The sequence below is a fragment of the Squalius cephalus genome (genome assembly GCF_949319135.1).
Source record: "Squalius cephalus genome assembly, chromosome: 9".
Taxonomy (NCBI): Eukaryota; Metazoa; Chordata; class Actinopteri; order Cypriniformes; family Leuciscidae; genus Squalius; species Squalius cephalus.
Window position 1 is genome coordinate 28,712,938 of NC_137130.1, and position 25,092 is coordinate 28,738,029.

At 37.6% G+C, this 25,092-nt stretch overlaps 2 protein-coding genes across 2 annotated transcripts in view; one reads left to right on the top strand and one right to left on the bottom strand.

Moving 5' to 3' along the window:
- The window catches only part of enox1 (ecto-NOX disulfide-thiol exchanger 1), a 456,290-nt gene that overhangs the window by 306,587 nt on the left and 124,611 nt on the right, over nucleotides 1-25,092 (top strand). The window lies entirely within an intron of this gene.
- On the bottom strand, nucleotides 14,638-24,668 carry lacc1 (laccase (multicopper oxidoreductase) domain containing 1). Its single transcript, XM_079880890.1, has 5 exons — nucleotides 23,681-24,668; nucleotides 21,970-22,148; nucleotides 21,638-21,803; nucleotides 16,931-17,156; nucleotides 14,638-15,994 (listed from the first exon to the last, which is right to left on the bottom strand). The coding sequence occupies exons 1-5, from the start codon at nucleotides 24,228-24,230 to the stop codon at nucleotides 15,826-15,828; spliced, it is 1,290 nt and encodes a 429-aa protein (XP_079737016.1). The 5' UTR covers nucleotides 24,231-24,668; the 3' UTR covers nucleotides 14,638-15,825.

The window sequence follows — 25,092 nt, forward strand, 5'->3', positions numbered from 1 at the left end:
GTTATATAAAAATGCACCACAAACTTTTCTACCTCACTTTATATCCAGTTGTATGTCTACAGAATGAAGACATTTGAAGCCCTTCAGATGTTCTCACTCATCCCGAGTTCCTCTGCTAAACCTGATAGTTTCAGTATTGCACATAATAGGCACCTTGTCACGCAAGCACATATAAGGCCGTGTTATGTCACGCCAGAGTTATTCAGTCGTATAGGTGACACAGCCACAGCTCAGAGCAAACACACAGGCTGAGGTCTTTGTGGGATTGTGTTTGTTTTGCCTCCAGTAGCCTAAACCCTGCGTCTCTGTCTCTGATGTGTCACCTGACGCCGTCACCGATCTGTGAGCGTAACCAGAGTCTTGCGTGGGAAGCCATGATGGTTCAGTCCGCACAATTTCATCTTCCAGGCCACATTCCTGTTCACAATGATCCATTTGTTTTTAAAAGCAGCAGAAGTCGAGACTCAAAAGTGTGCCAATTTGTACATGCAGGCATTGTAAAGGCAAAAGACAAGGGTTTGTGGAAGTCTGAGACTATCACGTAAGGTTATATCATGTGGGCTTTTTGTTAATGAGTGAGGATAGAGTGAATCTTCCTGGCACTGCGGGTTACACGCTCAACAGGTTTCAAGGTGTCCATGGTAATTACTCACAATACTGGAGTAATTACTGGGAGATCTATGTGACCTGTGCATTCTGGGTAAATCATTTCCGAGAATCTTTTAAAACATTCACAACCTCAGAACTATCTGAGCCTGACCACATGTGGCCAAAAACACATAAGCTGCATCTTCACATATCTCTTCATTTGGGACGACACAAACAACACTTGTTTGTGCTGATTTGTTCAAATGTTGAAATGCTTACTCTCTCTTTCAGGTGGGCCACAATGACTGATGGGTAAATGAAATTTCCCTGCCCACTTCCTGTGAGGTGACATTGGCGCACGCTTGTGAAAGTATACTGCGGTTCAGACTGAGCATATATACAGTCCTATGATTTGGACATTTTTTGACTTTGCGTGCAATCAAAATTATTGTTAAAGGCCCCCTGAAATCAAAATGTACGTTTTTTAGCTTTTAGTATGAATATGTTAGCCTTAAGGTTATGAATAAGCTAGTGTGTTTCAAAACAATGACAAAATTCACATTTAGGAGATATAAGCATTCAGAACTTACAGTCTCTCACTTCCACTAAAATGGATCACGAATTTTTATGACATCACTGCGGACTTCAGCTTCTCATCACATCTTCTGTCCAATCAAATGCTCTCTAGAATCTAAAGCTCCGCCCCCACAAATACCAGCTGGCCAAAGCGACCGTTGACCCGTCACGGAACAATATGAGTTGGAGATGGGTGTTTGGTCGCTCAAATGCTCGAGTTTTATTCCGTTTTCCAACTGTACGTTGGTTAAGAATGAAATGCCTAGAATTTATTCAAACCTCTACTATTGAATCCAACGTATCATCAGCGCTCGGATTCGCTTCCACGGTGCTGTCAACTAAACGCTATTGGCTATTTGAAAAGGGGGAGGAGCCATTCAATATGTCCCACCTTAGCTTCCTGTTTCAGTGGAAAGTACGTCAATGCATCATACAAAGCTGTGCGTTCCAAGGCACTTCAGTGGGCCTTTAAAAACATCTAATATTTAAAATGCATCTGAGCATGCTTGTTTTATGACTCTCTATAGTGCTGTAAGCATTTTCGGGGACGATTAGAGATCTAAGCAACAAATGTTTCTTGAAAAGAATCAATTCTGCAAGCCTGTCTTTGCAAATTAAGAAGCTCAGGCGATGAGCGGTTCGTCCTCAGCAGTGGTTTGAGACGAGGAGAATCAGTCAAACAGATTTCAGTGCAGCCAAACCAAACAGGGCTGTTTAAACAGCCGACAACACACCATTTCTGTCTCCTAAACACACCACTCTCTTTCCCTCTGCGGGCCCCGCTTTTTTCCCACAGTCCATATGTACACATGTATACACTCCTCCACATGTGAGGAAAATATTTGAGCAAATGTTTGGCAGCTGTAAAGCAGAGAGGCCGCTCGGAGGGTGGAGACCCAGACGGCTTCATGAACACAGGGCTCAGGCGCTCTCGAGGGATATGGGTCAAGCTGTGCCAGGTTAAAAGATCCTCACCATGGGCTACCGAATCTGCTGAATGTGAGGGAATAAAAACATCCCCCGGCTTGTTTGCACTCTTTATAGCTGCGACTGACGTGTATAACAGACAGTCTATTCAGCCCATCTGCTGAGATCACCTGAGTACAACTGGCACTTCCTTCAACTTCGCCAGGGAAAAGAAAAACTCCCTCCAAAACAGCTGGCCGGCTCTACCCGGCTCACTTCCTGTCAAGACGCGGCAAACCAGATCAGACCGGTTTCTTTGACAGATTCCAAAGAAGTCTTTCAAAGCCGTTTTCATCTGAGATTATAAACAGTTTCAGATTTATTTACCTTTTTTTTTTGGGAGGGGCTGTTGATGAGAACTGATTTTTATTTTCCATTTATTTTTTATAGCCATCTTTGATCATATTTACCAAGGGGGCAAATAATTCTGACCAGCACTGTACATATATATATATATAAAATTTAATTAATCTTAATTAAAAATAATAATTAAACTTGTAAAATTCTATCTATCTTTGCATAATCTTTTTTTATATTTTTATGTATCATTTCTTACAAAAAAAAGCAGTGGAGTAAACCATAATTAATTATTTGGAGGAAAAAAAATTGTCTGCTAAATCACAGTCATGTGATCTAAGCAAAGTGCAGAAACATATTATAAAAACTATGTAATTTTCTAATATTATATAATTGTAATAATAATATTAATTATTATTATTATTATTATAAGAAAAACAGTTCCTATAAAAATACAAATGAAATCCTTTAATATTTAATGATTTTATGGAACTGCTTGTATTTGCATATTGTTAATGTTGTATATTTGCAACTTAAACACTATGTATTATTGCATTCAATGTGTGTATTTTGTCCAAAGTTAAACGTAATGTGCATAAATTGTTGAAACACTTTCTCTCTCCCATTACACAACAACAAGCCGCCCCCAAAAACACATTTGCTCTGTTCGTTTGCTCCCAACCTGTTACACCCACGTTGGTTCACAATCAGCTGAACATTTTCTGTATGTTGTACCCTCTCAGACATACACTAACAATAAATTTACAAATGATTTCTCAGTGTTGTATTTTTGGACTGAGTTGAAGAACTGAAAGCAGAACAGCAATTATCTAAAGCAGCTCATAATTACAATGCCAATCAGATGAACAGGCTTGAAGGATCTCGAGGTCCAAAATAACCAAGCCAAAGAGGGAAAGGAGGTTTCTCACAGTCATTACTGTCACAGCAGATTAAACTACAGTTGCTCTATGATGAGCTGGATTAGGTACAAATAACCTAAAGTGTACTTAATGTGCTAACATATAACAGTGCAATTTTTTTTTTTCAATCAGTCAAAATATAGTATGACTGAATCAACACCAACATGTCTTTTTTTTTTTTTTTTTTACATTTTATTTATGCAGATTTTTTACATACATAATACAAAACAAACAGAAAAAAGGCAGTAAATCAGACAATTAAGGCACATAAAAAAGGCACACAATTAAGGCACACATAAAGCCAGCACTTACACATTATATAGAAAGGAAAAAGTATAAATACACATGTCCGTTCAGTGAACAGATGTCCCAAAAAGTCTACTCACACAGATTGAGTCAAGGAGGCCTGAGCCGAAGGGGAGTGGCAAAGTCTCTGTAAGGATAACTGTCCAAATTTAAAAAAAAATTTAAAAGAAAGACAGTACAATGCATTTAGGTCCCAGTTTGTGGTCTATCCTTCCTGAAAGGGCCCCAGATCTTCTTTAACTTATCTCGAGAGTTAGACATAGAAAACCGAATTTCTTCAAGGTGTAAACAGGAAACCATATCATTAAGCCACCTCTTGAAGCAAGGAGGGGAAGCAAGGAGGGGAAGCTGACTTCCACTCCTTTAGGATAACCCGTTTTGCAATGGTCATACCAAACATGAGGGTTTGTTGTAAAGCGGATGGAAGAGCCAAAGAACCATTGGAGCAGAATTTAAACTGAATAAGCTGAAGTCGAGCATTAAAGCAACACCAAGGAACTTTTCCTCTGTGGTCGCTCTACAGGTTGGAAGCGGAATTGTCCATTACCGCTGTCGTAAATAATTTAGCCTACCGCATCCTACTGTCGCACGCGCACGCTCGCTGTTTATCCAGCACCGGCAGTACGCTCCACCTATCGGCAATTGTAACGCTTGCCGTAAAGCAAGTCAAATTTGTAGTTTTCTTATGTCTCATTAGAACTACAGAAACGCGACCCGATCTGGCAATCTTACATAGCGTGGATATACCAGATAAAGGACCGCAAAGCGGTGGCATAAGTGCCTTTCACCCTGTCACGACTTGATGAACCACTGAAACGATTTTGGAAACATTATTTGAAGGTAAAAAATCCTACTTAGTGTTGCTTTAAAGGAGAACTCGGCAACTCTAGCGAACTCTAGTCACTTCTTCGCTGATTTTCCCTTTTGTTGTCGCATGTTTTCCCCACGAGCTCCCCCTACAGCTGTGGGGGGGCGTATATTTCACAACACGGTCATAAAAAACTCACTTGCGCCGGCCTCCTCCCCCTCTCTACCGCTGCTCATGTGCGTTTGTTATGATCGGAGCAAGCCAACTGTATCGTGTGGAGCTATGTCTACCGAGGTGGGTAATCTGGTAATACATCATACATGCGTGTGTGTTTATGTCGAATTGTCGTAAAGCAATTCGTGTTTCGCGCTCGTTCTTGTTCTCGCTTCTCACGAGACTTCCAATTTCTATCTTGCCGGGACGGTAGTCCCCAAGTTGCAAGGTTGGTTTTCCGCCTGGGAACGCTGGGGGGAGCGGGGAAAGTCACCAATATCACCAGAACAGGTTGTTTAACCATCCAAATGATTTCTAGACAGTTTTATTAAGTTAAAAAAGTTACCAAGTTCTGCTTTAATAGAGCATGATTTTATCCTGTTTAACCCTATCGCCCATAGCTCGTCAGATATATCTTCGCCGGTGTAATTGATCCACGCCTCTTTAATATGGAGAGAGGGGGTTGCCACAACGAAGAGATTAACAAACCGAGAGATCAAATGCTTGGAGGTGGGAGGTCTAGTCAAAATATCAAAAAAGTCAAGTTGCATGGGGGTCGCATCTAGACGAGAAGAAGTATGCTTGACAAAATTCCTAATTTGTAGATGACGAAAAAATTGATTAGTAGGGAGTTTGAATTTAGCCTGGAGCTGGGCAAAAGATGCAACCAACATGTCATTTTAAAAGTAGTAGGGACATTTTATGCTAGCTGTTCAATGTCTCCCAAACTTATACCTATAGAGACATCAAAAATGTGTTTCTATTAAGTCATATTTCACTGGATATCTTTTAGCATTATGGCACAGACTGAATTTAGCGAAGCCTGAAGTCTATTAGCGATGCCATTAAAATGATTGGGGCTCATTAATGACGTCTTTAGACACTGAAGCAATTTTCTCCCCTCTGGGAGAGGAACTCAATCACATTAAGGCTGTATTTATCACTCTGGTCCGCTCAAAAACGTGAAAGGATGTGGAACAGTGGGTCAGCTGGCAGCAGGGCACTGCGGCGGATCTCTTGGCAGTGAGAAATGAGAGGCTCTTATTAACCGTCTCTCCCTCTCATGTGTTTTAGGGTGGCCAGACGAAACCCACTGAACCGCCTCTGCCGCCCAAGATGAAGGGGACAGTCAGCATTACCCCAGGACTGTGGCCAGAAGGAGAAAAGAGCCAAAGGAAGCTTCCTCTATTCACTCTAAGATTAAGTTAAGCAGCCACAGGAGGAAGCTGTAACAACAGTCTGCTTAAATGTAAAAGATCAAAGTGCTGTGCTAGTTTCAGTCATAGCATGATAAGAGGCGAGATGCTTTAAACTGTCCAGAGCACTTGGTAATCTGGGCAGAATCTCAGAGGCGGGGAGACAGAATGGAGAGATTAGAGAAGAGAGGGCATCATGTTTCAAAAACAGAGAGAGGGTGAAGGTCAGTCCAGGGACAATAATCCTTGTTAACATGATGAAAGCTTCTCAGTAGCGTGCAGAGATGCAGTTGAGCCTCTTTGGCCCAAAAACATACTTTCGCAATACTGTGAAAAATACTCGAGCAAAGACAAAACTGCTTTATCTTGAGTTTTTTATGTAACCCCCCGTTTTATGTTTCTTGTTTCTTATATAATGTATAAAATATATTTTATACATATATATACGATTATAAATATATATGTTATGTATATAATGTATACAATATATACTCCTAAATAAATAGAAAAATAAATAAGTCCTAATATCTTGTGCATTTTTTTCTGAAGTAAATATATACTGTTCAAGTTTTTACTGGGTGGAGTAAAAAACTTGAAGTACTCAAACCCAGATGTGACGACATATGAAATTAAACTTGTAGTTAGAAGCTACAATGTACACTACTGATAAATTTTTTGGAATCATTATGATTTTTGGTAACACTTAAAGCCTTTATGTACAATGTACAATGCCTATATTACAATGTACGTTATAATGCTCTATATCTTTTTTCCTAAATAAGTGTAACCAAAGTTAAAATGCATTATAATATTTGCAGATTCTTTGTTGCATCTGAAATTGGTTGTTGTCATGTGCTTTAATGCATTATACTCGCTGAAGGTGTAACAATAAATTGATGAGTATTATAATGTATTGTGGTTACAATTATTCATGAGACAATATACTGCATTATATAAGCTGCATTACAAGGCATAATTAATGCATTAAAATACTTTTATGCATTATATATGAAGACTTTAATTAAAGAGTTTTATTTAATAATGATTTTGTAAGAAGTCTCTTATGCTGCAAACCTGCATTTATTTGATTAAAAATAGATTAAAAAAACATAATATTGTTACATTTTTAAAATAAATTTAAATGTATAATAACAGATTTTTATTTTAATGAATTTTCAAATGTAATGTATTCCTGTAATGGCAAAGCTGAATTTTTAGCATCATTACTCCAGTCTTCAGTGTCACGTGATCCTTCAGAAATCATTAATATGCTGATTTGCTGCTCAAGAACCATTTCTGATTATTATCAATGTTGAAAACAGTTGTGCTGCTTAATATTTTTATGGAAACCATGACACATTTTTTAGGAATTTTATATCAAATAGAAATCAAATAGAAAATTAAAAAGAACAGCATTAACTTGAAATACAATGTTCTGTCATGAAACTCTAGATGGCTGATGGTCCTTAACTCAATCTGCTCGCAATCAGGACGCAGGGGACGCAGCTGATTGGTTCCTGCTGTTTCAGAAGCCATTGAGCTTCAAATACTCTGTCAGCATTTTCTGTAGCACCATTTGCTTTCAGAAACCCTCCACCTTCCCCAGCTCCACCTGTATAGATCTTCTATGGGTAATTCATGTAAGTTATATTGTACAGCAGCAGCATGTCTTGCTCACAGCAGTGTGTTGTGTGTTTATTGGCAGTAGCAAGTCCTGTACTTACTCCGCATATGCAGCAGCAAAACAGCAGCAGCAGCAGATCTATTCCACCAGACCAAACATATCAACATTGTCTTACCATTACCATGCCAAATACAAAGAGTTGTCATGACAGAAATTGAAATCTTTTGTAACATTATAAATGTCTTTTATGCCTCTTTTGTTCCATTTAATGCATCCTTGCTGAAGAAAAGTATTAATTTCTTTAAAAAAAAAAAAAAAAAAAAAAAAAATGGTACTGACCCCAAACTACAACCAGTAGTGTATGTTGGTAGAGTATATTCCAGGCTCATTGCTGGTGGCCGTGTGCTGACAGCAGTGGGTGGACGGTGCCAGGAATGTGTCAATCCCTCTGTAAACTCTTCTATCAGCAGGCCTGCATCTGCAGGTGAGAGAAAACTGCAGCGTCAGCATTAACATGTCCAGTGCAATCCATACTGCACTCCAGCCAACACTGTTCTGCACTGCAGACCTGCACTGGCTCCAGGATCACCCTTGGGCTCGGATCCTCCTCTGACTCAGCTATAGCAGACAGAGGAAAAGAAAGTCAAATAGTGTAATGCCACAGGGCCCAGTAATTGGCATTTGCTAATGTTACTTTATAATTAGCAAAAATGGCAGTGCTAAAATGTAATTGCATATGCTTTTAAAACTGTTAGACTTTGTTGAACCCAGGGTGCAGTGGATAGCACGCCTGCAGTGGCGCTCATGCCAGTGAAACAGATTCAAATGTGGCTCGCAACATCACATTACACCTCTCTCTCTCCCATAGAATCTAATTCCACTCTCTAAGGAAGCCTCTTTCTAAGGAATACAAACAAACATCAAGCAACATTTATGGCATTTAAATAATGTGGTTTATTTAAGAGAGACACTTTAGATAACAAAATAGTAAACCATCTGGAACAACAGCATTGCAAAGCCCTGGCAACATTTCACACACCCTAACAACCACAGATCAACGTCCTAACAATCACTGTAAACACCATAGGAACCACATAGCAAACACTCTACCAATCACTCAGAACACCCAAGCAACTGCATAGCAACACACTAACAACCACACAGAACACCCTAGCAACTGCATAGCAACACACTAACAACCACACAGAACACCCTAGCAACTGAATACAACCGCTCCCAATCCGAGTCCCAATTCACCTACGTATACTATGCCCTAAAAGTATGTACTGTTTTTGTGAAGAAAGAGTATACTTTTGAGTGTGTAGTAGAATAGGCATGCTTTGGGATGTACTACATAATAATTGCATCTTTAACGGACAGCTCTGTCGCTTATTACGTGCATTCTGTCATCGTTTAAACTCCCAGACCCCCAGAACACCCTCTACCAACTGTATGTCAACACACTAAGAACCACTCTGAACACTGTACTCTAACAACCTCATGCCCTGGCAACCACCCACACACCCTAGTAACCATATATAAATGTCTTAACAAGCACTCTGAACACTGCAGAAACAAACTGCATATTAATGTGCAAACAACCATTCAGAACACTGTAGCAACTGCATGGCAACGCCCTGGCAACCATCCGCACACCCTAGCAACCACATATCAACACCTTAACAAGCACTCTGAACACCATAGCAACTGCATAGAAATACTCTGACAATCACCCAGAACACCCAAAAACCTGCATATTAATGTGATAACAATCAATAAGAGCATTGTAGGAATTGCAAAGAAACGCCCTGGCAACCACCCACACACCCTAGCAACCACATATCAACACCTTAACAAGAACTCTGAACACCATAGCAACTCCACAGCAACATTCTGGCAGCTAGCCAGAACACCCCAAAAACTGCATATTAATGTGCGAACACAGTTACAACTGCATAGCAACGCCCTGGAAACCATCCACACACCCTAGCAACAATATACAAATGTCTTAACAAGCACTCTGAACACTGCATCAAATGGGAAACAAATGCATATTAATGTGCTAACTACCATTCAGAACACTGTTGCAACTGCATGGCAACCACCCGCAGACCCTAGCAACCACCTTAACAAGCTGCATACTATTGTACAAACAACCACTCAGACCACAGAAACCCGAATAGTGAAACCCTGGTAACCACAAACATAGCATTGTGCCAGTAAGTTCTGCATGGGAAAGAACCATTTTCTTCTAAATTCAACATAAAAGTGTATTGCTCATAGTGGCCATAAACTCAAACGGGGAGAGCTCGATGACAACATGAAGACAGTTCTCCTTATGACTGAGTCATATACAGTAATATATTGCATCAGTAAAATGTATTTTCATGCCCTGAGCTGTAGGAGGGAGACCCAAACCACATAAAACACAATGGAAGGGCCGTCTGAACTGTAGATCTGGATGGAACCGGATTTTGACTCGCCCTCACAGATTTTTTTGCTAGCTATCCCTTTCCATTTAAGATGTTACTCAAGGTAATGTTTGCAGACATGACTAAGGACAGCCAGAGACCATCCACACCCAAAACCTCTTGTATTTTGAGCAATCCCCTGTTTTCATATCCACAGAGTATTCGTGACAAAGCAAACCAAGCCGCCCACATCAAAGATGAGAAGGGAGCGGGTGGGGGTGCATGGCTCACGAAGCATGACAATCTCTCGCCTCAAGCGGCAGCTAATATTGAGATATTAGCATATCTTTAATAAGACAATATTTCAGTATCTTTGGGATTAAGGCTCATTGTAAACTTATCTGAAAGGGATCTGTAATGTTTATGGTGCTTTTAAAGTTAAACATGTTCTTTTTTCTTATCTGTGTACAGACAGGATATGTTTTTATATAGGGGATCCTGCTTCAGTGGACAGCTGAAATAAACGCTTATGTTTATACAGAATGCAAAAAAAAGTGGAAGACAGGGGCGGAAAGGGTCATCGGCACAGTTACATAAGCAGCTCGAAATCTAACTTAGGAAAGACTTAATCTCAACTCTGATCCAATATACTGTAGCGTCCAAAAGACTGAGACCACATGCAAATCTGTGATATTTATTTTTTAGTTTTCCTGAAATAAAATAAGAAATAATAAGCCGTGATGGTAAATGGTAAAGTTTTTTATTATGTTTACTGCAAGGATCCAAGTCTCTTAATTTCAAGAAGACAAATAATAAATATATTTTGGTTGTTTTATATTAAATACATTATAAAATGAATGATATCTGACATGGACTGAAATCCATGTCTGATATCTCGCGTGCGTCCTGACGCGGAATATTTAGAAAGGCCAGGAAGCCTGTTTACAGTAAATCACTACTGTAAATAACTGCTGCCTGACAGGGCTACGTGCAGACATGGATGCTGGTCGTGAGGACGTGCTATTTTTTTTTTTTCCATAACAAAAGGTTTGCATATCTGTATTTTGGAAGCTCTTTAAGCCATGTTCCCTCATTGAAGCAAATCAAACAGGTCAAACACACACGCTCATCATTTAAAGCTTTGGTTTAGTGGTTCAAAGAATCTCAAGGACAGTCAAGTCCAGTTCACACCAACTATAAAGATAATTATAACAAATAATATTAGCATCCATGCATTCTTTTCATTATAAGCAGTGGCACGCGCTGCAGTTTTAAATGCTCAATGCTCAAGGTGGATTTCAACCTGGTCCTATCAAGCTGTACCTAATAAAGTGGCCAGTGAGTGTATCTATATTTTGAGCAAGGAGAAACTAACTCATATACAGCACTTCATGGGAGTGGGCAGTTCTTTTGCTGAAATTTGCTTGTCACAATTCTGATTGGTGAGGTCTGTATGGTCTGAATGAGATTTATTTGCAGAATCATGGGTAATGCAATTTTTCATGTTAAATATGATTATTTTAAAATAAAATGCAAGGCTGATGTTTACTTCAAAAGAATATACCATTGATTAACAACATCCTAGCTCACAGTAGGTCAGTCATGAAAGGTTTATAAGTTAGCTTTAATTATGTTATTACCAACGTTATTATCATCATCTTAACCATGAACCCATTCCCCAATCAAACAGCTCCTTACATCTACACCTTTATGGTCAGATCACGTGATTTCCAGTAAGGCTGGCTGATGGTGTTGTGTTTGCTCATTGTAAATGTAGATTAAGTTGGAATTCAGGTTAATAAAACAAACTACGGCGCAGGAGTAGCCCATGCCAAGCTAGTGCATCTGGTTCCCAGATGAGTTCTGCAATACCATTGGACCTGGCATCTACCACGTCTATATCCCGTTTCCTAGATGCGATTTAACTTGTTCTTATTTGTTTACAAGTCTGCACACACACAGTTTCTTCTGAAGTGTTTCCTCGAGCACAAAGGATATGCGAGTCGGGCACTTTAATAAGTTACAGGAAAGCTGAGGCGTGATCGGAAGTCATAAATCAGGAAAACTGTGACAGTCATTCAGAAACTCGAACAGTGGTTCTGCAAACATCATGGTCTAAAGTGCAATAAAACCACAATATCAGTCCCAGAAGTGTTTCTGTGAATTCTACTTTAGTACACTGTAGACAATATGTACTCTAAAACATCATAATGACCTGTGTGTTCTGAAATGAAGGGGAAAAAAGAGTTATTTTCAGGACATCATCACAACCCTATCCAGAAATTTCCATCTGTTTGCATGGAAATTACCATCCTTTTTTCTTTTTTCGCATGATCCACATAAAAGCACTTTATTAATCTGAGGTTTGACTTCATAGGAAAGTCTTTGTGTTGCATGTAAATCTATATTTAAATACAGGAGACCCAGTTAAGATGATGCAAGTCATGGTTCACATAAATACTTGACCTGTTCTATTAATCTCTAATGCCAGCTGAAGGCACAATGAAGGTAGTGAGCACGTGTGAGAATAAGCACACTGATGGATTTGTTCTAATGGTGTCACGAAGGGCAGGGACAATGCAAATAATAACAGCAACCGTATTACTGTGCAAGTATAAATAAGATGCTTATGAACTTTTAAGACTAGAAAACCTTTTTTTTTTTTTCACATCCGTTGTTATTTAGGTCAAAGGATAGGTCCTGTGTGTCAAATCAAACACTAGCCTACAATATCAACTCCAATTCATGTCCCTTATAGTTAAATGGCTAATAAATTCAATATTTACCCCAGTGTTTGTTTCATGCCTGAGAAATCATGATAATCCCACTGTTGTTTATACACTTAAAGCTACAATAGGCTATGTAACTTTTGTCCCACTATTGGTTAAAAATTTAAACTGCATGCCAAAAGTCAGTCTTGTGGAAATATTTTGTTTTGGTTCTTCTCTGGGGTTCTAGAAACCAGTGTAAACAGGACATCTTATCAGAGCGGATGGACAAATAAATAATGGATCTTTGTTTTTACAACCGGTGATTCACGGAGATTTGTCGTTTTTAATGGTCCATGGTTAATTTTTCTTGTTCATTGTGACAACAAACTTGTAGCTTCTCGCTACAGACAAGTCGGAACTATCTTTCTCTACAGACATGATGACGTGACAAGCACTTCGCACGAAATCCGTCCCGACAGCTTTAAAATAAAAGCTTCATTATACAACAACACAACAGAATAGACTAAGTGTATTTGGGTGAAGTAAAGATTTTTTGCACTCTATCATTAGCCTACTATAATTTTTTTTTTTTTTTTTTTTATTATCAAAAAGTTACATTTGTACATTTTCCTGTTTAAAGGGGTGGTTGATTATGATTTCACTTTTTTAACTTTAGTTAATGTGTAATGTTGCTGTTTGAGCAAAACAACATTGCAAAGTTACAACGCTCAAAGTTCAAAGCAAAGGAAGATATTTGCTTTTAAAGAAATCGTTTTTTAAGGACTACAACAAACTTACACCAGGGTTAGTGACATCACAAACCCTAAGATTTACATAAACCCCGCCCCCGGAAAACGATATAGATTATCGTGACAGAATATGCTAATCAATGACTAGAAGATAGTTAACTCCACATCAGCTACATAAATTCATCAACTAACCATTCAGAAATGTCCTGTTGCATTCTACATGTTGTCACTTCTTCTTGAGTCACTCCATCATTATCTGACCCCGGTTTGAACATAAAAGGCTAAAAGTTTTTGAAATTTTCAGTGCATGTGTGTGTGAAGGAAAAGGAGACAAGCTTTTGAAGTTTTAACATGCTATATAAAAATATCTGTGGAGTAAAACTTACCATACGCACTCTAGGGACATCAGAGACTTATCTTACATCTTATGAAAAGGGCATTATACCACCCCTTTAATACTTTTCCATATTGGAGGGCCTATGCAGTTCATGTTTACTTTTTTTACAATTTTGGTACAGTTCCACATGACATCCGTTGTCAAATTAGGTGCATGTGTTGACAATGTTTGATCCCTTAGTAGGTCAGTGTTGAGGTATTGTCAAATAGGTTGGTTTACCACAGTCATTTTCTGTAAACACGGAAAACTTACATTTCCTTGCACGCTGGTGCTCGTCTAGTGTAACGTTACACTGACTAGGGTATTTTCTTCAGTGCTGGTGAAAACATCACGTCACTCTTGGATATCTCCTCCTTTAATGACTTAATGTCATTTCAGCAGGCTAGCACGCGATAGGGAATAGCTGAGATGTTTTTGTGACATTGCAAAAGCGCTGTTGGAGACCAAGCCTGCCTGTGATGCTGCTGAAGGGCTCTTGGCCACATGCCAACAACCACCAGCGTCTCTCTCAATCTCAAAAACAAAACAACAAGCGCGCGCACGCAGCGTAAAGTTACAGCAGTGACGCGAGCGCCATCTAGCGTCGCATCTTCGAATACAGAACAGATGTAACGTTAAACGCATTTGAGATATTGAGGCCTGGTTTCACAGACAGGATAAGGCCTTAGTTCAGTTAGGACATTTAAATAGCTTTTTATAAATGTGCCTTAGAAAAAAGAAAAGAAAAAAAAAAACTTTTTTTCCTGGTGTGCATCTTGAGACAAAACAATGGCACTGACAGATTTTAAGATAAGCTAGTTGATTTCAGTTAAAACAGCTCACATGCATTTTAGTCTGGGACAAGGCTTAAGGCTTGTCTGTGAAACCCAGGGGTAAATATATGTGTACACGTGATTTTACACATTTAGTACTATTAATTTTGTTATACAGTATTATAATACAATAAAAAATAGGCTATGTGATCCCACAGTTTCAAGCTTAACGTCTTAGGCTTGGCATAATGACAAGAAGGAACTGCTTTCACAGTGATATGATTTAATTTTTTTTTACAGATTTTATTTTTTACTAGCATTTCATTCATAAGATAATGGTCACGTTAAGACAAAGAAATCAAACGATTAGCTCCCTCTGGTGTACATTCACAGTTCATTAAATTAGATTGTGCAATTAAAAACATCTAATTTACAAAACTCAAATCACTCTCATACTGACGGATATCAACATACAGTTCCTAAATGACATATTTTACAGAGGTTTCTTTCAGCAGCTTCCAATAACTGGTTGTTGACATCATGACATTGCACTCATTGAAAAGGGCCATATATATATATTTAACTATTTAATGGGGTCATTACTGGTAATTACTTTATTTAAAGTCTTTATAACTTGGTCACCATTTTAGTCATCAACTTTATAACTAAGTCACCATTTATTGAGTCCTGAAGAGTGACAAAATCTAATCTACAATCTCTTGAAAATGTTGCCAATCAGGACATGAACGGGAAGTAAGCCTTCAAGGAATTTTTAAAAAGGGAAGTTTTACCTCCAACTATTAATAGATGTGTATCGCTTATGTGAAGCTACTTCCTCAATCATGTGGTGTGATGCATCCATATTATTACAAGAGAGATTACCAGCATTAATAAACATAAAATAAGTTAATATGCAGCATACAAGAGAACATGTCAAAATATGGAATATTTATATTTTTAAAAATCCATTTGTCACACTCCAAGACGAACTAGCAAAAAGTTGATCAAAAGTAGTGGAAAAACTGGGTGACCATCTAAACAAACACTTTCTCTTATTAAAATTAGAATATTTTCAGTCTAAAATCTTGATGTTGGGGAAAAAAAATCATGTCCATTTGTGAACATACCAAGTGACAATGTTCATAACTGCGTCATATTTGAGTTTGGCACAAGTGGTGGTAATCCCATACAAATTAATTTATTATATTAGTAAATTTATGTAGGCCTACTGGCTTTTAGATGCATTTCTTGAATAAACACATGTGAATGTAATGTTTCTGCACAATCAATCAGAGCTCGGTGAACGCAGGATTATTTGATCCACACAAAGCCAATTTGTGTCCCAAAGTTGAGTCCATCTCTTACATGTGAGAAGAATAATTCAGGATGGCATGAAGTGCACAGTGTGGATTCAGACTGATGTGGGATCCTGATGTCCTCGATGTGTGCAGGTTTAATCCCACCTCTCTCCAGCAGAATTCTAAAAGACAAAGCATGATTGGTTGGTTGATATGATGCAGTTTAATAGATGCAAGATAAAGTAACGTTCTTAGAATTATCTTAAAGAAAAAAAGTTTTTTTAAATAATTTTTAGAAATTATAATAAGCTTAATTTTAATAGCGCAAGCAACTTAAAGTGCTTTACATAGTTAAACCAACCTTGACACAGTGTTATTTTAGTATTATTGAGATCACAGACAGCAACATAGTGTCGGCCCAGAATCGGCCCACATCTGGTACAAACGGCCCAGAAGTGGGCCGGATCTGGGCCGACTCTGTGTTGCTGTCTGGGATACTATTGTAGGGTTTATTACTAATATTCTCCTTTTTCATTTTAATTGAATGAAATTATATTAAAATGAGAAATGTTTAATTTCAGGTACATTTATTTTATTTCAAGTAATGAAAATGTTTATTTTTTTAAGGATTTAGTTTCAGTTTAATTAACTATAATAACCCCTGTGAAATCTGGGAGGAGCGAAGATTACACTTCGGAGTATATATGTTAAAAGATCAAATCAATGAAAAGTCTACCATTGGAATTAATGCTGGCCCACAGATTTTCAAATCTTGTTGTGTGTGCAGGTTTGAGATCGGAAAGAAGAAAATCTGTGAAGATTCTCCTTATGTGCATGATACAAGTCTGTAGTCTGAGCCCGGCTTTAGTCTGCATACATGTGTGCGTCCACTTTCCCCTGGGAAATCATCAGTATTTGTTTCTGCTAATATTCTAACAGAGATATATTGCCTTTTACATAAATCACCTTCATTCTTGAGGTGTTCATTACTGTGAGTCACTTCAGGGAATGACTTGACCTAAGTGAGTGACAAAGAGGACTGAGGGATCAATAAAACAGGTCTCTGGAGAACAGTTGAAGTCAAACCAGGATTCCGCTGGTTGACCTTTGACCTTTACCTGGTTGCGAGTCTGATGTCGACATAAGGTGTAGATGAGTCCATGTTTCTAACACAGTCTGGATGTATGGCTTGAAACTCTCTGGCCGAATCTTTCTCCAGAGTAAAGCAGCATGGCCCAACAGAAGGCCCGATCACACACACAATGTCTGCAGGACTGCTGCCAAACTCTGACACCATGGCGTTCACTGTTGCCATGGCAATTCCCATTAGGGTCCCCTTCCAGCCTGGGACACACACAAGAAATACCAGATAAACACTTGTTCCATTATGCTATAGCTGGTCACATCATTTCTGGCATAGATGTTATGTATAAACACAGAAAATGATTTTTTTTTTTTTCTGAGCTCTTACAAAGTGTTTCAGAGAGCTTTTCAGAGAGAAAACTGTCATAAACCTCAAGTTCTCTTTTCTACCATTAACTCTGTTTTAAATCATTCTGTGCATTCTATATTAGAGCCCTCTACTGCTCTCTGTGACAACTTTGGTAAGATCTGTGACAACTTTTTGTTGATAAGATCACAACTTTAAGATCTCAGTTGTCTAACTCTGTATATACTATGCATGATGTTCCATTACGTTCTTCCATCTGGTCTGAGTTTGAGCCGATTGATCTGGACTCATGTAAATGAAATTGTTGGTCACCTAAAACCTACTATCTGTCCTCAGGATATTATTCCACCTTTTTTCCTGAGACAAATTATGGACACAGTTGCTCCTGGCTTGTTACTTGTAATTAACAAATGCCTGTCTACTGGTTCCTTCCCTAACAGTCTTAATGTTGCTGTGGTGACGCCGTATCTTAAAAAAAACTAATTTGGATCCTTCCTCTCTCTCTAACTTCCGTCCTATTTCTAATTTACCTTTTATTTCGAAGATCCTTGAGAGAGTTGCACTGACCCAATTACAATCATACTTGTCTGTACATTCTCTCCACGAAACGTTTCAATCTGGTTTTAAAGCTTTACACAGAACTGAATCTGCCCTTTTAAGAGTTTCAAGCGGTATTTTCACAGAAACTGATTCTGGGAAATCAATGGCTTTAGTTTTATTAGATTTGAGTGCTGCATTTGATTTAGTCGACCATGAGGTCCTGTTGAGACGTCTGGAGATGTCTGTGGGCTTTCGAGGCGTAGTCTTACAGTGGTGCCGTTCTGATCTGACCAACAGCTGTTTTAGTGTTCGTATTGGTCATCAGTCCTCCTCTAGTGTACCTCTAAACTGTGGAGTCCCACAGGGATCAATCCTCGGGCCGGTATTGTTTACCCTGTATATGCTACCTCTGGCTTCCATTTTTAATAAATACGGAGTATCCTTTCATCTATATGCTGATGATACTCAGATCTATTTTCCTTTAAAACATAACGATAAAAATGGTTTAGAACTCCTGTTGGCCTGTTTAAATGACCTTGAGCTTTGGCTTTCAAGTAATTTTCTAAATTTAAACGAAAATAAAACTGAAATAATTCTATTTGGGCCCAAGGAAAACTGTGTGCTTGATGTTGACCGTGGTTCTCTTGCTCCACATGAAACTCAACGCGCTAGAAATCTGGGCTTTCTGTTTGATCACAACTTAAAGGGATAGTTCACTTTGAAATTAAATTTGGTATGTTTTAGCTTACCTCAAGGGCATCCAAGATGTGTCTTTTTTTCCGCAGTAGTTTCAATTTTGATATTTTTAGGTCAAACCGTTCTTGTCTGTCAGTCATTTAATGCAGGTCTGTGGTCACTGTCTCAAACTGTCTGTGTGACGTGTACACAGACTGGTGCATAGATATATACACTAGATGTCGCCTTAAAGACATTCGTTCCAATGAACTGCCGTAGACAAGGCGACATCTAGTGTATATATCTATGCACCAGTCTGTGTACACGTCACACACCAGGAAGCGCCCGCGCCCTCAGATCACTTGGACGTGGCTGTGTTATAAGAGGTAAAAACGATATAAATACTGTTCGTTTTCTCACACAAACCGCTCGTTTCGTGTCTTAGGCCATCAGTGTGTACTTACGATGGGGAATTGTTTAATTTGGACGATGGGGAATTGTTTAATTTGGACTCTGTGCATGCTCTTTGAGACAGTGACCATAGACCTGCATTAAATGACTGACAGACAAGAACGGTTTGACCTAAAAATATCAAAATTGAAACTACTGCGGAAAAAAAGACACCTACATCTTGGATGCCCTTCAAGTAAGCTAAAACATACCAAAATTTTATTTCAAAGTGAACTATCCCTTTAAAATTTGAGAAACAGATCAGTACTGTTGTAAAGTCATGCTTTTTTCACCTTCGCCAACTCTCTAAAGTGAAACCTTTTTTAACTCAGAGTAATTTCCAAACAGTGATTCATGCTTTCGTAACATCTCGACTAGACTATTGTAGTTCACTTTATTTTGGTGTCTCTCAGTCTTCCCTCTCCTGTCTACAGCTAGTGCAAAACGCAGCTGCTAGACTCCTCACCGGGACCCACAAGTGTGAGTCGATCACCCCTATTTTATCCAAACTGCACTGGCTACCTGTCAAATTTAGAATTGATTTTAAAATTGTATTATTTGTTTATAAAGCCCTGAACAAATTGGCCCCTCAGTACCTGACCGATCTACTTTGTCCGTACACTCCTTCTAGAACCCTGAGATCCAGTGATCAATGTCTACTCATTGTGCCTAGATCCTGACTTAAAAAAACGAGACGATCGCGCTTTTGCGACTGCAGGCCCAAAACTTTGGAACAGTCTACCTCTCTACATTAGATTAGCTCCCTCTGTTTCCACCTTCAAATCTTATTTATTTTCTGCACTGAGAAAAACTCAATTACATTAACCCTTCACGGAGTACTCCAATTACTGAATTTCACATAAAACACATTGATTTACATGTCTGTCAGTCATTAATGTTCTGCGTTCTGATTGAAAATGCACTCATTTGGAAGAGCCTGCAATGCTATCACACAGACGAAACTTGAGTCGCGCTTATTATATGATGACATAATATACTTTTTATATTACTTCTTATATAATATACTTCTTATATTATATGTACTTTCATTTTATATATGTGTGTATTGTACTGTATATAACGTGTGTTTATATAAATATTCAATTATTATTCATTTAAACCATGTAAATTGTGATTTTTGAAAGCACTAAACTGAGTGATAAATGTCTGTTCTGATGTCTAATATAAAAATAACACATTTTGGTTAGATATGTATTTTATCTGTCGAGTCTCATGCACTTTATACCCCTCAAACAACCATGTTTAAAACTATGGAAGCCTGTTTCTGCCACGGAATTAAAAAAAAGTATATTTTTGTGTGTAATTGTGACTTGTGACAATTCTGACTGTTTTCTAGCAATTGCAAGTCATAAAGCCCGAAATGTGTAATAAATACTCGTTATAATTATGAGACAAAAAGGCACAATTGCAAAATATATGAAAAAAATTGTCAGAATTGTGAGATATAAACTCACAATTTTTTCTCGCAATTGTGTTTATATCTCACAATTCTGACTTTATAACTTGCAGAAAAAATAATTGAGAGCTATAAACCTAAACGTAAACGAATTGCAAGTTTATAACTCTCAATTGTGACTTTATATCTCGTAATTCTGACTTTAGAACTCGCAACTGCAAGTTTATATCTCACAATTGTGAGAAAAAAAGTCAGAATTGTGAGATAAAAAGTTGCAATTACTTTTTTCGTGGTGGAAACCAGCTTCCATACAAAATACACCAGGGACTAAATACAATAGAGTTAAAACAATTCAGTAAATTTATGATTCTTATGATCTTTAAAACTCTTGCAGTAAATGCTTATGCTTTAATGCTTGAAATTAGTACACAAATATTAATTGCCTACATATGAATTTATTATTTTTATTTACAAAACTTTAAATAAAAGTCTGACAAAGCCTGACATATGAAATAATAGTAAGAAAATATGTATATCTTTAAATGGAAGCGTTTGGTAAAAAAAAAAAAAAAAAATATATATATATATATATATATACAGTATATATATATATATCAGAAATCTAAACAAAGTTTGCATATGTGTTTAATGTTTTGTGTATATTTTATGGCCCTTGTATGATATAGCAGAATATGGATCTCATATCGAGGAGGAAATAACACATTACTTTTATTCAGAGACATAAATTGAGCAAAAAATATGCAGTTTGGTGGAGCTGTTATTTATACTGCCAAAAAACTAAGATTTAATGTACCTTGTAATTTAAATAAATGAGATTTTTATTACAGGATTGTCACAATATCAGTGGTCACTCTATACTTTATATCTGTAAGGTGACAAATAAGCTCAATTAAACTGCTTGAGCCTCAACTCATTTTCACTGCGTTTATTTTATTCAAGCTACTTTAGTACTGGAGTGAAGTGCAATGACCGGTGGGTAAATTTCCTTCTCCACTTCCAGTAAAGTGATATTATTCTCTTGTTCCCTTTATGGCGTTCACAGTGCCATACAAATTAGTACAATGAATGGAACGCATTCTTGAATTGAATCACTATAAGGTTATGCAGAACTAACCATAATATATCAATTACATTATTATTGAGTGTATTTAGGTGAGTTAAACCTGTCAAGAAAAAAAGTCATATTTCACCCCAACGAAAGTAGAAATTATATTTTTTTTTTTAAGAAAATCAAGTCTATTTGTAGGAGCATTGCATTGTGATGAGACTAACCTGCATGTGCCACTCCAATGACCTTTCTCACGGGGTCAGTGAAGAGCAATGGCATGCAATCGGCCCCTGGAGCCGCAATGACAACTCCCACCTGATTGGTCACCATCCCGTCGTAACTGTCGGGGGCCGGTTTGCCCATAACCCACACATCACTGGCATGATTGCACTGAAGTCAATAACACATGCAATATGTAGAAAATGTTTAGTGTGAAAGATCAATGAGTGAGACAGAACTTCTTTGACAGAATGTAGAAATGCAGTGGTACAGTATGTGTTTAAAGTTATGATATGCTGCTTGCTCTTAGACTGACTTCCTCATATTTTCTTAGTACCTTTATGAGGTTGAACTGCTGAGGGGTAAAGCCAGCCTGGAGGCCGAGCCGGCGCAGGTTCTCGGACACCACAGCTCTGGGGTCTTTGCGCCGAGAGTTACAGAAGAGGTTCAGTGAGCTCAGGGTGCTGATGTAGGAGATTCCTCCAGTACGAGTGGTGAAGCCATGACCAAAGCAGTCTGTGAATGAGAAGGAAATAAGATATATTAGCTGCTTCTTTGTCTCTGCTTACTCTTAACTTTCACACAGCCAACACTCGCTGGCTGTGTTTCCTTCACTATCTGTTCCAATTATCCATTAATCCCACAAAGCCTAATTGAACATATTTAAAACATGAATTTCTAAGGCCTCTAAATGATCAACATTATCAAAACTTTGCTGGGAAACCTGTTGTACACAATCTACTGCATGCCTTCTGCCCACGAAATAGTTTATACTTTCTCAGGAAGACAAAAAAAAAAAAAAAAATTTTTTAGTGTAATTGTAAAAATGTCCCTCTTCAGGTTATGTTACACGTATCTTTTTGCATTAAAATCTTGTAAAACGTAATAACTTTTATATTGTTTGAATATTTTTGAATGAACACTTACTGGACTGAAGCAACTTAGGTTTACATACATAATTTAAAAAAAAATCTTAAAATGTATGTATCAAATATGATACAACAGGCTTTTGGGGAGCATTTATTTGTTCATCTGTCAATCATCATTGTATTGCATTGCATTATATATTTAGCATACACTGATTTTATCATAAAACTATTTAAATATCATCTTAAAATAAAGTATAGAGTGACCACTGATATTGTGACAATCCTGTAATAAAAATCTAATTTATTTAAATTACAAGGTATTAAATCTTTAATCTTCGAGTTTTTTGGCCATAAAAATAACAATATCTCCACCAAACTGCATATTTTTGCTCAATTTGGGTCTATGAATAAAATGAGGTGTTCTTTCCTCCTCAATACGAGCTTCATATTCTGCTATATCATACAAGGGCCATAAAACATACAAAAAAACATAAAACACATTCACAAACTTTGTTTAGATTTATTTTAGATTTTTTTCTATTTTTGTAGATTTTAAATGAACGCTTCCATTAAAAAATATATTGTTTTTCTTACTATTATTTCATATGTCAGCATTTACAGCTTTAATAATAATAATAATAATTTTATCAATAATTACATTTATTAATACTATGAAATAATAGTAAGATTTCTTTTTTTACAATTTTTTAATAAACTGTTCCATTTAAAAAGCTATTATTTCATATGTCAGGCTTTACAGCTTTAATCATAATAATAATAATAATTGTATTAATAATTTAAATAGCATTTTATTGTATTTAGTTTTATAAATAAGAATAATAAATTCGTATGTAGAAAATGTATGTGTAACCAAACTAATTTCAAACATTTAAGCATAAGCATTTACAACTAAAGTTTTAAAGATCAAAATAATAATAAATTCACTGAATATTTGTAACTGTATTACTGCATATTTATTATTCCAAATTAAATTATGCCAGCCCTCAATCTCATATAGTTCCTGTTTTGTAGACAGTGAACATAACTTTCACATTTTTACTATATTACTAGTTCATTAAAAAGCATGCAAAGTAAATAATAACGAATAGTACATACTCAAGTATAACCTCAAAGGTAAAATACGCGTATAATGTGATCATGAAGACGAACACCGCCAACCTGAAATTACAGAAGACCTGAGAAGTGTAATATCTCCTTTGACCGCTGGGAGGCGCTGTAGAAACGTGCAGAGCTCGTGTTTAGCGTCAGCTGCCTTCTGAGTGCTGATGTCTGTGTGTGTGCAGATACCCAGGGGACACGAGTCACAGGACACACTGTCATATATCATACTGTACTCAAAACTATATGCAGAAGTGAAGAGGAGCTCCTGGTAGACCTGAAACAATGCTCTCCCGTGGCTCGAGGTCATGATCTTCACATTACTAATGTCCTCTTTGTCTATAGCCTGTTTGAATGAGTATAACGAGGCTGAAAGAGAGCTTTTGCACAGGACCTGTGGGGAATTGCTGAAACCGATAAACATCTCCAGAACAGAGCTTCTTGGAAATCTGTCAGTCCCCACGGAGCTCTCTGGATCCGCTATGACGAAGACCGGTTCCTGTGAGCCATTCCCGGTCAGTGCACAAAACTTGCTGATGCGCCTTTTCACACAGATGTCGTATTCTGAACTGCGGATATGTGTGAGATCCACAAGAGTAACTGCAGACATTATCGCACACAGACACGCTAGCTTCGCTCTCTCTGGGATGGAAGTTATGTGGACGTGCAAACATACCACACCTGGTTATATGAGTTACAAACGAGGAACTTTTTTTATTTACCACGAAAATAAAATTTCCTCTGTCCCAATCACTTCCTGAAAAGAGTGTAGCGCCGCCCTCAGTGGAAACTCCTCACCAGACGAGCGCCTCATGTACAGCCATTGATTTATTTCTCAAGCGACGTATGATAGACATTTCTCAGATACAGAAATTCCAGTCAGTTGCTACAGTTTGGTGCGTTTTCATTTTACCCGTGTCTGGCTGTTTTTTTTTTTTTTTTTTTTTTTTTTTTAGACATGCAGGCTGTCAGATGAGATATATCCTCATAAACTTCCAGACGAGCGCCTCATGTACAGCCATATTTATTTCTCACGCGACGTATGATAGACATTTCTCAGATACAGAATTTCCAGTCAGTTGCTACAGTTTGGTGCGTTTTCATTTTACCCGTTGTCTGGCGTTTTTTTTTTTTTTTTTTTTTTTAGACATGCAGGCTGTCAGATGAGATATCCTCATAAACTTCCACATTAAAGAGTGTACTGAGACTTAACTGACATTGTCAATGAACCTTGCATTGTGCCCATAAGAGTATAATTTTATATTAGAAGCAAACAACGGGGCTAAAGGCGTACCAGGGTAAATGCACATTTGACTTCTCTTTTAAACAATTAGATGGCACAAAAATTCAGCTCGCCACTTTTCTTAAAGGTTTAGAGTTCACCCAAAAAATTTTCCATAATTCACTTACCCTCAAGCCATCCTAGGTGTATATGACTTTTTTCTTTCAGCCAAACACAATCAGAGTTATAT